This window comes from Aulonocara sp. 'chitande type north' Nkhata Bay, linkage group LG18 (assembly GCF_057382095.1).
Source record: "Aulonocara sp. 'chitande type north' Nkhata Bay isolate Kocher_YH1m ecotype deep benthic linkage group LG18, A_spYH_male_GT1.1, whole genome shotgun sequence".
NCBI lineage: Eukaryota > Metazoa > Chordata > Actinopteri > Cichliformes > Cichlidae > Aulonocara > Aulonocara sp. 'chitande type north' Nkhata Bay.
The window spans coordinates 22,761,739-22,774,060 of NC_141361.1; the positions used below are offsets into that span (position 1 = coordinate 22,761,739).

Sequence of the window (12,322 nt, forward strand, 5' to 3'; positions counted from 1 at the left end):
TGTTATTTTTTAACTACACACTTTATACCCACAACACTTTGTATGGGTGTTATGTCACATTAGTTTAATGTGTTTTTGTTGTTTGTTTGTTTTGGGTTTTTTTGGGGGGTTTGTTTGGGGGTTGTTTTTTCATTGCCTAATCTCAAAATATGGCATAAAGGAAAGCTTTCATGCATGTTGGCACTGATGGCCCAACATTCAGTAACAAATAGTGATCTTTAGAAGCTGACAGGTGAATGTTGGCATTTATCTTTAATAAATGTGAACTTCAGTGATGATAGCTTCAAAATTTAAAAAGAACTGCTGAAGCAGTTTCAGTTCAATAATCTGAAACATCATTGAATTCAAACACACACTGTTTTCTGTAAATAATCCCATAAAGAATCAATATAAATATTTACACTTTCTACATAACTGTATGACGAATAAAGGAGAAATAAATACATATTAACAATAATAATAATAATAATAATAATAATAATAATAATAATAATAGTAGTAGTAGTAGTAGAAGAAGAAGTGGAACATTTACAGAGTGAGACACTTTAACCCTTTAACTTTAACTTAGCATTTTAGCATTTTTCACTTTGACTTTCATCACGTTTACTTATCTGAAAAGGTAAAATTACGATTATTGAGCATTCTTTAATGCTACTATATGAAATTACATCTAATAAAATAATTTGTTGTAACTGCAGTTTACAAAGGAAATATTATGCAAAGACAGTTTTAGCTGTATGTTTTATTTCCTACAAGCGTTGTTTTCACCACGTCAGCAGTCTGCAACTTTTTCTACAATTAAAATATTCATTTTTTTAAAATTCAAAATGTAGATTTTTAGCAATTAAATTCAATCTGAATATATTTTTGTCTTCTTTTCATTTGAATATGTAGGTTGAGTCTTCAGCTAAAAAAACAAGCTTTATGTTTCTCTCTTGCTTTCCCTTTTATCTATTTCTATGTTTCAAGAAGCGCACACGGACAGGCTTCACACATTCGATCAATATTCTAATAAAACCCAACAAAAACTGGTCGTGGACTGTGGACACATTTTCACGAGGCGATCGTCTCGTTTCTCGCCAAAGTGTGTCGCTGTTTCGTCCTGCAGTCTTTGCGTTTTCACTTTAAGCTGCTTTGCTGTACACATGTGCCTTCTAAACACGAGCCTGCAGCATGTCGTTCGCATTTTAAGATCCAGAAGGTTAAAATTCACAAGCTACAGTCAGTTAGAGTTGGTGAGTAGCAGCTAATAAAAATTCATTATTCCAAAGGAGAGCGCATCCGTGGCTGTTATAGCTCCATCATAAACAGGCTGGAAACACTTGAATACCCAGAATGCATTTTTGTAAAGATTAACTACATCATACAGTGCTTTGGATTTATTTTCCTGCTTTAACCTTATCGCTGGATACAATCTGTTTCAGTCATTTACCACTATAAAACAAAGAGACAACAATGGTCCTTTATGTTTTAAGAGGTTTTGCATAACCATCCACTCTTTCACGGTATAATATTGTAAATGCACATGATGGAGAGACTAAAAACTAGATCTAGACTCAGCCCAGTCTAAGAGTGGAGTGTCCTTTTTCAGCCGTATACAACAAAAATCAAACCGTTAGAACAAAGAGAGGGAAACACACACAATTAATTAGGCTTCTGTTTCATATATCTATATAGATATCTATATAGATATATATATAGATATCTATATAGATATAGATATCTATATAGATATCTATATCTATATAGATATAGATATCTATATAGATATATATAGAGAGATATAGATATATAGATATATCTTCTATGCAGGAAAATACGTTCAGCCCAGCTTCTAAACCGGTGGTTGTTTAGCCACACTGACGTGTACCGATGCTTTACATCACCCTGCTTATTCAAAACATCCTCATCATCACACTTTTAATTGCAGTTATTTTCTGGATGTGATCCTGATTTCTATTTCAAGATAAATCAATCAGTAACCTGATTTGGAGCGCTTTTATTTTCTCGTTTATTCCCCCCCACCAATAATAAATTAATATATAGATATATATTATAGGCCTCTGTTTGACAAATTTGATAGGCTCTGGGCCGGCTGTATTCCCTCCTCCTCCTCTTCCTCATTATCACCCTCCCTCCTTTCGCCTCTCTCGCTGTCTGCAGCCGCAGCTCTTACACTCGTGTCTGACCCGCTTTATCCGGTAAGAGAGGATTTTTTTTCCCCCTGCATAACATGTCAGGAAGTCATCCGTTTATGTAGCAGCTAAAAGACATAAGATTTGCAGTTTGTAGTTATGGTGCTGGCAGAAAGTGGGCGATATATTTATATATGTACGTATGTAAATGTGGAGCCCAGATTATTTGAATGAGTGCATTTCTGCGGCGAATTATTGCTCCCGAAAAGGTTTTTTCTTTTCTTTTTTTAAATGCAGCCGATCTATGTGGATGTAAGTGTTGGATTGCGTTCAAGTGATTTGTAATAGCCTTTTATATTTTGACAGTGATGCAGGTGCAGCGTGGTGGACGTTATTTTGTGCTTCACTGGAAATGTCTTTAATTCTCCTTTTCAGTGTGTTGCTTTCACTTCCACAAGAAAAATACATATCTGTGTGTGTGTGTGTGTGTGTGTGTGTGTGTGTGTGTGTGTGTGTGTGTGTGTGTGTGTGTGTGTGTGTGTGTGTGTTACCAGATATATTTTTTTTATTTCAAAAGCACCGAGTTACATATTATTCTATTTTTTTTCTTTATCCGTCTAAAATTTATTTTTGCTTAATTATCTAAATTTATAAGAGAACTGTGATTGAGATTTTATATTAGCATCAACTGACTTATATAGTCCAAAAATACTAATAATGCACAATAAGGCCTCCCGATCACCTAATATTTACTGTAAATTAATCTTTAAAGATTGGACATTTTGCTCCCATCGTGCAGGGATGAACCTCAGCTCGCTCGCTTCAAAGTTAACGCAAACTCCGGAATATTTAATGAGGGTCTCCGCTGCCATGTGCTCATGTAAGAAGTATTCATGTGGTAGTAGGGAGGGAGGAGGAGGTTGGGGAGGAGGTGGAGGCCCCAGGCAGCGCTGCAGTGCAGAGTTCAGCAGGGAGATATTGTTGTGAGCCTGGGAAAGTGTAGCGGGGCTGACGCCAGACTCTGTTGTGCGGGGCTGGAGGGAGAGGGGGAGACTTGGAGGATCCCAGACCTGATTGTCATGTAAATTTCTCTCCGGCACGTTGTTGAACTTGATGTTGACTTCTTTTTCTCTCTTTTTTTTTCTTTCTTTCTTTTTTTTTTCTTTTTTGAGATGGGAGGTGGGGGCGGTGGGAGTGGGGGCAAATTTTCCCTGTCACTTGTTTGTGGGAAAATCTTTCCAGGCACACACACACACACACACACACACACCTTTCAACATATTGTTCAAATGTTCAGAGTAGGAATTGTGACCGTGGGTGACGTTTGTGAACATTAAAACTAGAATGTAAAAAAAAATGTTTCTTTTTAACCAAAAACATTTTAAATTATTTGGCAGCTGTTTTAAGTAGATCCGTCACCATTAAAAGGTTTTAATACTATTACTATTATTATTTCTTTAACCGTGGAAAACAAACAGGTGATATCAAGACCTACATATTCTGATATTTTTATTTTATTTTTAACAGTTTTTGACATTGGTGATTGTGTGATCGAGTGTGATGCTTTCCAACACACACGTTATCTCATATTTTTCTTTATGGGTGCCAGAAGTGGAGGTTACATATTTTACAAGCAGGTGCAACTGATGTTTGGAAGCACGTGTCCTCCAGGACTTGGTCACGCATGCTCAGGTGCAATGATGACCGTGCTAATTCTAATGTTGAAAGAATATTTGTAAATGTGCTTTGTATGCAGGCTTTCTCGTGTTTTGATTTTTGTTTTTAACCGCGCCAATGCACTATGTGCTGCACAAGCTCGGATGCATTATAACGGAGGCCATCTATTTATAAATGATGCAGAGTAGAATAGGATTCATACAGTAAAGTCCGACCTGTGCTGCAGCCTGACAGCAGAGCTGCACCTCCATGATACTAACAGATTGCCCATGCGCAATAATCAGATAGGCCTGTGTAACTGCTATCTGATGCAAGCTTCGTTTGAAAACCTGGACTGTAGCTCCCTGCTCTTTTATTGGTTTACACACACACACACACACACACACACACACACACACACACACACACACACACACACACACACACACACACACACACACGTGCATCCCTATATCCATGTCTTCAGAGGACATTACAATGACTTGCATTAACTTTTTAACTAGCCTCACCTACTACATGCGTAACCCTGACCTTCACTTTAACCTTAAGATACGGGTTCACCTTATTTGCGTCATGGGGACTTGATTTTTGTCCCTACATAAGAACGACAAGTCTTTATGATTTGGGTCCCCACAACACAAGCAATGCATGTCTCTCTCTCTCTCTCTCTCTCTCTCTCTCTCTCTCTCTCTCTCACACACACACACACACACACACACACAAACGCACACACACACACACGCACACACTGATTCCAGCAGCTTTTTAAATATCCTTTCAAACTTTGGGTTATATTACAAGTTGCTATCCGGGTCTTGTCTCTGCCATTGGCTTCTTCTTTCAAAGGGCGTGATTCTTATCGTTCTCGCTATCTCATCTCCACAGCCCGGGTATCACTCACATCATAATATATCGCACTCGATAAGCCTGAATACTATCAGGATTTAGCTCGGCGTGAACCCTTTTTCTTTCTGCAGCCAGTACAAAAAACCCTGAATTCCTCTGCTCGGTGCCTCAACAGCGAGCTTCTATAGTCTTGAAATAAAACAAGAGATTGTATTGTAACATTTTCTTAACTCTGTGGAGTCTCGTTTAAATCCTCTAACATGTTACTGTTGGTGTGCGCACTGACCGAACTGTGTCATAATAACGTAATAAAAATGTTTGCACTCACCATCAGGTCACATGATACAGTAACGAGACTGTACGACGACTAATTGGGTTTATTTCCCAACTGCTGCCATACAATAAAATGTATAATCACGTGTGTGGTGTGCTATTTAATGCGCACAGCAGAGGAAGCCTAACTGGACACACAACTAGCATTTGGATTAACACCTTGCATCTTACCGAGTCACTTTCCCTGACACCAAATCAGTTGTGTTTTTGCGAGTTATCTTTTGTTCCTGACTGATTATATGAATTAACAGCTCAAATCAAGCTTTAAACCTTCCAGAATAGTCGTAAGGAGTAAATGAATTTAGGAAGTTTGTGCTCCCATTACGCTCCCCGAACCGAATTATAAAGCTAAAAAAAAAAGGGGAGGGAAGCAGTCCTCTCCTTATTTTTTCTCCACACATTAAATTATGAATACGGGGAAGTTTTAAACATCTATAATTGAGTTCTCAAAAATACAGCCTGTGAAAGGTCAGGTTTGACCCATGCAGCTCCATCTGCATCTTGCTCTTAGAAATAATTGATGCGTTCGTCTCTCTATTTTACGCCCATGGATAATGAGTATAATTGGAGGAATCAGCTCCTGATTGACACGCACCTGCATTCATTTCTAATTTGGCTTTAATAATTTCGGATTCGCGCCCTCTCTCCCTCTCTCTCTCCCTCTCTCGCTCTTTCTCTCTGAGGCGGAGTTTATCCCCTCTGCACACCGTGGGCTCTCCGCACTTGTCAGTCGCAGCCTGCACGTGTGAGGGAGAGGACATCGTGTCGGTCCTTTGCAAAATCCACAAAGAGACAGGGAGAGAAGGAGGGTGGACACTCTGTAGTCTCGAGTATCCGAGCTTTTGCGCTATTTCCTCTCGGATGCGATTAAACCTAGACGCACAGGTGAATTAAAACCCCAGGGTGGAATTTGAAATATTTGGAGGATATGGACTGGTGGAGTGGAGTTAGCCTGGTGTGCAAGTAAGTAGGATGCTGGCTTTGTGACTGGTGTAACTGATTATAACTTGAGGTGCCGTGTGTGTTTGCGTTTTTAACTTGCTTCTGTGTGCCTTCATCCATCGCAATGATTCTGACGCTGTCAGCGTGTTTGCAGAAATATAAACTGAAGCTGTGACACTACAATAGAAAACCGTTTGTTAAGGTTTACGTTAAAGGGCCCATGCGTGTGACAGTGTGCACAACAAAGGTGCTCAAACTCATTAAAAAAATACATTGCTTGGTAAATGGGAGTGGATGAAGAAATAAGCTGTGTGCATATCACTGCTGCATGGGCTTAAGATACTGTGCGAAACAAAACGCTGGTTGAGTATCTAACCAACTTGTGGTGATACTTGACTGTGGGCATAGTTAAGGTTAAAGATCTATCAGGCCTACAGCCTGCTAAGCTGTCAGTCACCGTGTGTGTGTAGAAGTGAGCGTTTGTGTTAAAGTCGTGTTTTAACCGTGTTTCTCCTCTAAATCCTAATAAATAAATTCATGAATATTTCTGATATGTTGAGCATCTTCCTTTCTCTCTCTCTCTCTCTCTCTCACTCAGAGTGTGAGTGTGTGTGAGGATCTCTCAGTCCAATGAGACCACAAGCAGGCTCTCTCTCTCTCTCTCTCTCTCTCTCTCTCTGCCCCCCCTCTCTCTCTTTCTGCCCTCTGTTTTCTCCCGTGTGTCGGAGAGGCGGCCCCTTTAAGAGACGACGGGTTAGTTTGTGTCTTTGGTTATCTAGCTGTATGAGTTTTAATTTCATAAAGCTAGAGAACCGAAAGTACGAACTGATGCCGAGCACTTCGGAGCCGCGGGGTCCTCTCGCTCGGCATGGAGGAGGAGGAGGAGGAGGAGGAAACGATGCCGGGGCGGGCAACAGCAGGAGGAAGCGGGAGGGACGGATGCTGAGGGAGGCTGACCGCCGCGGCTGCCGCCGCTGAGTAGGAGTGGTGGAAGGGGCGGGTGGAAAACAGCACCTGCGTGATTGTAGCTGTGGCAGTCCACCTCTTGTGCAGAGCTGCTGGCTCTCTGGAGCTTGCGAGGGCGTGAATGTTGCTTCTGTATTTTTTTTAGGGGGGGGGGGGGGCTCGTGGCGTGGGTATCGCGGTGATGCAGGGGCCTGTTGGGCATCAATATATCAGCGTTTCGTTCAACTTTGAGGCACGAGGGAGACACGCATGTGGAGAAATCGTTCTCCAAATCCACACCGCATGCTAGTGTGTAGTTGTCACAACTGTGTGGGTGTTAAAACAGTAATATCTTGAGGGGTGAGACAGAAATAGTTAAAGGCTTCACATGATTGGCCAATCCAGAGCTCACGTGACGGTGTTGGCAGCACCAGCAGCATCAGATCGCTTTCTGAGATCTCACATGTTAGTTATGGCAATGTGTTGTAGGCCCAGAAGTTGCTGTAGCCTGCATTTCAAGGCATAATTACACAGTGTGAATTTATCCTGCAGAGCTGCATCCTGCAGACTCTCTGACTCCTCTAATACTCCAAGTGTATTTCCTGTATGAGCAGTGTAGCCTAAGTGATGTCCCATGGCTGTAATTAACTTGACATTAGGAGTGTGATGTATAATTGGATGTACATGCACACCACTCGGTGTGCAAGATGAAGCCCAGCTAGTGGAGTACTTGGGAGAAAGTGCAGGACTGAACTGCTGTGTGCTACCTGCTATCGGTGTTTTTCCATCACATAACTGTGGGTTGTTTGGTTCTTTGCTACCCAACCAGAACCTGCAGGTGCAACACATCAACATCCCGCCGCATCAGTCATTCAGAGACTGGGCTGTACCCGGCCCTCTTCAGTGTATTTTGAACAGGCTTTCGACTCAAATCCAAGTTAGATGAGGCAGATATGTTTGAATCTGTGTTTCGCAGGGTGGATTATTTTTGTGTTCGCCTGTTAGATAAGAACTAAATAGGACATCGGCTCAGAGTTTGATCTATTCTTAGAGCAGAATCAGCAAGCCTCAGAGATGACCGAATATCCCTGAAGTCCCTGCATGCTCTATTTAGACCATGACTGACAATATTTGATGTGCGCCGTTAGACAAGACAGCTCAAATGGTATGTGTGTGTGTGTGTGTGTGTCCATGTTTGTGCATCTGGGTTGTTGACATTTGCCTGGTTGAGGAAGTATACACGATTTGACCTCCATGTTCTCCATTTATGCCCAAAAAAGGGATTAATATGTCATATGAGTCTTTCTGTGATGTTCTTTAAAAATTTCTAACCTACTCTCCTGTTATTTTATGCGCTATTTTTTATGTCTCATTCTGCATTTCCGTAGCTTAGCAACTGTGATGCAGTGCTGATAAAACATCATGCATAGCTTTGCTTTGTGGTATAGTTCCTTCACTAGAAATACTTTGTGTAACTTGTCCATGACATCTTACATTTATAGTTTACAGTATGCGCAGCACAAAATAGATTTAACCTTGCAACGAGGCAAAATAATGTAAAGTGCACAGAGGAAAAATACAAGGAAGTAAACAAGTTTTAGAGATTGATCTTAGCTGTATGGTTAACAAACACAATGCATTCCTTTCTTCTCCTGCCTCGTGTTTTCATCCACTGCCTCTAAATCACTGCTAACTGATTTTCCTTTCTTTTATCTTTGAAGAAAAATGCCGGGAATTTCAGCCCCTTATTTATCACCTCACAATGAAGTCAAGCTGCCACCAGACAAGATGAGGAGCAGCAATCAGCCTGCAGGTGAATACACAAAATAGGAAGACGTGCATGATGAACGCCGACGTTGTTTGCTTCCATATCGGTAACAACCCACGACAGGGTTGCGAAGCGCAGAAGCAAGCGTGCATCTTTTTGTCTTATGCAGCTTGGGTAGCTTTAAGAGTGAATCCAAGAGGTCAAACCAGAAGATGCTGGAGGCTTTCAGAAAGTTTTGCATCTAGATTCATCAGCCAGCGATGGAGCTTTGCTGGTGGTTGATTGTTGTCCATATTTTGTTGAGCTGTGTGACCATAGTGGGCTGTGTGTGGGTGTGAAAAAGCCAGAAAGAGACACAGACTAAGCCTGAATTTTGAAATACTTAAAAATATATATATTATTTTTATTATTTAGTATCAAATGTGATTTTTTAAGTGTGTTGCTGTAATTCTCATAAACCCTTTCAAAGCAAAAGGGGCATTAGGAGACACATTTACTGCCATTTTTATTTTGTGTAAATGTCAGTTTTATACCTTTCACATATATGCAGGAATATGCATACAGGTTGTAACAGCCGTAGACTGTGGCCTGCAGCTATGAGAGAGTGCAAATGGCCCGATCTAAGCGAGTGAAGTAGGACCTCCATGTTGAATTCCATCATTTCTTTTCTTCCTTTGAAGTATTAACATTTTTTACGTCGTATATCACCCCCTCCTCCCCCCTTTCCCCTCCATCATTCTCACACTTAGACACACACGCATGCACGCACTCACAACTCTCTTTTCATTCTCATACATTCAGCGTTTTATCCCTTTAAACACTATGATCCTATTTGTCAGGTGGAGTGTGTGGTAGGTGCAGGGGAGGTTGCCGTGTAATCTTTGCTGCGGTTCTTTATCCCGTTAGGAGAGCGGAGGCGTAGGGCTCACCCAAGGTTTGGACCTGCTCATGTGGAAAGAGTGTTTGGGTGGCTCTGTCCTTTTTGCCCCTAATGCCTTGATGAGCCACCCTCCCCTTCATCCAAAAATCTCTGATTGCTGGGAGCAAAGCATCGATCAGCATAAAGCTATAGCATATGCATAATTCGGTTTTAGCAGCAGCATTAAGTGAAAACTGTAGAGTGACTCATAAGGTTAAAGATTATTGAAAAAATAGATCATTTTAAGGCTGCTGAGAAACATAACCAAAAAAAAAAAATGATATAATTGCAGTTATTGGAGCAAGATGGAAACAGAAACATTCCTGGCTTTAAGGCCGTCAGAGCGTTCCCTCCAATTCCCTCTTAAATAGTCGAGAATAAGGAATTAAACGGTAAGTACATATTGTTAGCAAGGTCAAATCTTCGTGGTTCCACAACCTTGAAGCTCAATGGAAAGCTCAGTTATTCAAATTTAGGATGGAGTTCTTTGAATCGCCCAGATTTTCCCAAGCTTTACATTAGCATATGCAAGGAGCGGCCTGTGCTGCTGTTTTCTAAAGTGGATGTAAATTATAACCTCAGTATTATACAGGCTGATAGGAGATAAATCTCTGCAGTAATGCATTGCAGTGAATGGTGAATGGGGGTGGGGGGTGGTATTGTACAGGGTCTGAAGTGTGTGTGTGTGTGTGTGTGTGTGTGTGTGTGTGTGTGTGTGTGTGTGTGTGTGTGTGTGTGTGTGTGTGTGTAGTACTGTACAATAGCCCGTGGCAGATGGAACACAGACAAGCACTTGCTAATAGTCATGCTAAACTCTCTTTTCACTGGCTTTAGTTTCTACAGATTTTTCCATAATTTCTGAGACAAATTAGAAATTTTAAGTCGGATGCAAAAACTAAAAAGAAAAAGAAAAGAAAAAAAGAAAGAAAGGGAAAAAATATGCGTTTCAATGTTGGTGAAAGAATTTTGAAAGTGTGCGCACATCGTTTTAAAACAAATATTAACACAGGGAGATTACTAAGTCGAAATTTGCACTTGTGCGGTCCAAAAGGCTGAGAGGCTTCAGGCCTCGCGAGCAGAGTGGAGATCTCTTTGGAATCCCTATGCAAACTAGGGCTTGAATAATGAGATGTATTTATGAAGGGCTGGGAAGGGGGTCCTGCTTTTGAAAGCCAGTAGGCTGGAGCCTGAATGGGATAGAAGGAGGAGAAGGGTTGGTGTGTGTGTGTGTGTGTGTGTGTGTGTGTGTGTGTGTGTGTGTGTGTGTGTGTGAGAGAGAGTTGGGGGGGATCTTGAACAAGGGGGAACCAGGGTGTGTATGTGTGTGTGTGTGTGTGAAGGGGGGTACAAGGGGCCCCCAGCAGCCCAGGCCTCGGCCAGGCAGCTGTGAAAAGGGGTCCCGTCTTTTTCCCACGCCCAGCAAGACGCGAAACACTGCCGCAGCTCGCTAGGGTCAAGTCCCATCGCTAATATATACACACATACATGCACACGCATGCACACACACATACAGCAGAGAGCTTGTTAATTTGCAAAAGTTGTGCAAATTAACAAGCTGTCTGGGAAGCTCTGCGACACGGGGACACCTGCTATTCTCCCAGAATGCTTTGCACTCCCATCAAGGGGCCACTGGGCCTTGATGAGAGAACAATTAGGTCATAACTTCAACTTGAACTTAAAATTCTGCTGAGCATTGAAGGGAGCCTGGATTTCTTTCCCTTCATACTCACATTGTGATCTTGTTTGAGCGTTGTTTGTTTTCGAGTAGTTTAATTCTAATATTTTTAAAAAGCTTTTTTTATTTTATTTACTATGATGGAAAGCTCTGATAGAGCTCTTGTGCAGCTTCTGATATGTCCACTCACACAGGCTCCAGAGACAAACTTGATCTGAGACCTTAACTGTCAACTTGGCATTGTCTGCACACACACGCACAAAGAGAGAGATGCTTCAGAGAAACAAAAGGAAAAAAAGCACAAATGGGGAAAAGTTTACAGAGAGATGAAGCAGCTTTTGAGGATCATTTTAGAGCTTAACCTCAATGCGACGTTTTGTCCCTCAGTAAATACAAAATGTTATCTGATGAATAACAGATAAATAATTATAATCAGAAAAAGGAATGAAAATAATTCCCTTTAATTCAGGTGATCATCTGGTGCCTCTTTACCCCACATTTTGTGTTGCATGTGTCAGTTAGTTTGATCATGAGTTCATGTAAACCTCTCTGAAATGCCGTCCGTGGCAGCGGCTGCTCTTTTTACCTCCTTCCCGATGAAGCTAGGGTCCCACCCATGGCTTCTTTCTATCTCTCTCTCCAGATACTGGCACACCAATCAAAATGGTGCAGCACTCACTTCCCTCCCCGTTCGTCTCCGTCGCTGCTTCTGAGCAGTGTCACACTAATTCGGTTCCCCCTGCTTGCACGGGCTCCTCACTTTAATTCCACGCCACGAAAAAACATGCCCACCATCCCCGCAAATAAATTACCATGCATCCTCTCTCCCTCTCTCTCCTTCACCCCTTTTTTCCTTTTTCACCCCAACTGTCCCTCCCTCCTCTATCTCGTCCTCCCCTCCTCATTATCATGTTCCCTCCTATTCAGATGAGTTTCAAATAGAGAGGGGGACCCTTCTAATTAGCTCTGTAAAGATGCTTTGTCGTGGTCAGTGTGGCCACCAGTGTGTGCATTGAGAGAGGATGTGTGACAGCTAGTGTAAGCATTGAGAAAGTGTGTATGGGCCCTTAATGAGGTTTGTT

At 41.7% G+C, this 12,322-nt stretch overlaps 1 protein-coding gene across 1 annotated transcript in view; it reads left to right on the top strand.

Moving 5' to 3' along the window:
• Positions 1-12,322, top strand: part of LOC147308540 (uncharacterized) — a 28,190-nt gene that overhangs the window by 1,828 nt on the left and 14,040 nt on the right. The window contains exon 2 of the mRNA XM_086270735.1: positions 8,600-8,691. Coding sequence (XP_086126861.1) covers positions 8,600-8,691 — 92 coding nt within the window. The remainder of the gene's footprint in view (positions 1-8,599; positions 8,692-12,322) is intronic.